At 45.4% G+C, this 1,031-nt stretch overlaps 1 protein-coding gene across 1 annotated transcript; it reads right to left on the bottom strand.

Moving 5' to 3' along the window:
- Window positions 1–475: 475 nt before the first annotated feature.
- On the bottom strand, window positions 476–1,020 carry LOC128277196 (carboxypeptidase B-like). The gene is made up of 2 exons (XM_053015638.1): window positions 1,000–1,020; window positions 476–925 (listed from the first exon to the last, which is right to left on the bottom strand). Exons 1-2 carry the CDS (start codon window positions 1,018–1,020, stop codon window positions 476–478), a joined length of 471 nt encoding a protein of 156 aa, XP_052871598.1.
- Between the last annotated feature and the right edge of the window lie 11 nt (window positions 1,021–1,031).

The raw sequence follows: 1,031 nt of genomic DNA, 5'->3' as shown, positions 1-1,031 counted from the left end.
GCAGAGTGCAGATGTAGTGCATTGTGTTCCTGTTGTGTGCTAATCGTTGACGCAGATAAGTTGCAAACGATTAGCGATGTCAATGACATCGTTTAATTATTCACACTTGTGGCCAAAATAAATTGCATAACTGTATCTGACAGCAAGATCCATCAACTAAAAGACAACTCCTGATAGATTCCATACAAGTTAGATAAGTTCCATAAGATATAAGTTAGATAGATTCCATACAAGTTAGATAAGTCTAGCTGTAACTTGGCGCATAGAACGGCAAGTTCCCAGATATTGTAAATGGGATCATGTCAAGGCAAACCTCACTAATTCTGGACATAACCTGGTGGAAAATAAGTTACTGGCGCCATGCTGGCCAAGCCATGTATAAATTAGATAATTTTATTCTTTCTTTCACGGTATAATCCTTTCAGACTATCATTGTACGATCAACATGACATTTCACTGTGAAAAGACACGTTGTTTACGCGTTGTTGGCCATGGTGCGGAAGATCTGGAATGTTTGAGATGCAACAGCCATAATCTGGCTAGCAGGAAGGTCGAATCCGGTTGATCCTCCTCCAGTTAGCTCGAGCGTGAAAGCGAATCGGGATCCAATAACTCCTGCTGCGTAGTCATCACTGCAACCAGTGGCGGTGTACAGGATCTCGGCACTATTACCGACAACGTAAAGTGGCCCACCGACGGCAGAAACCGCACTGCGGGCCTGCTCTCCAAGGGCAATGTGAGCGGCTTGGTTCGACACCGGAATAAAAGGCCAGGCGTATCCATAGGGGTACAGGATCATATCGCCGTAAGTGTGAACAGCGAGGTACAGAACCATGCTCGATGCGTACTGCTGCATGACACGGTTCAGGGCTTGAGTTTCCAACTCGGAGAAGGCAGCCGTACCAGCGTACGAGTCAGAACAAGCCTACATTGAAGACGAATCATTAGATGTATGTCTGGTCTGGTCTAGCCATATCACCATTTGTAACTCTGTCTTACATTGCTCGAGAATTCCCACATGTAGTCCCAGT

This window comes from Anopheles cruzii, unplaced genomic scaffold, assembly GCF_943734635.1.
Source record: "Anopheles cruzii unplaced genomic scaffold, idAnoCruzAS_RS32_06 scaffold04532_ctg1, whole genome shotgun sequence".
Classification (NCBI taxonomy): domain Eukaryota; kingdom Metazoa; phylum Arthropoda; class Insecta; order Diptera; family Culicidae; genus Anopheles; species Anopheles cruzii.
The sequence above is the reverse complement of the archived record's forward strand: the minus strand, read 5'-3'. Positions and strand labels throughout refer to the sequence as shown.

Coding starts and splice junctions, on each gene's coding strand:
- LOC128277196 (XM_053015638.1), bottom strand. CDS start 1,020: ATGTGGGAATTCTCGAGCAAT. Junction 926..999: donor TGTGGGAATTCTCGAGCAAT/GTAAGACAGAGT, acceptor TCTTCAATGTAG/GCTTGTTCTGACTCGTACGC.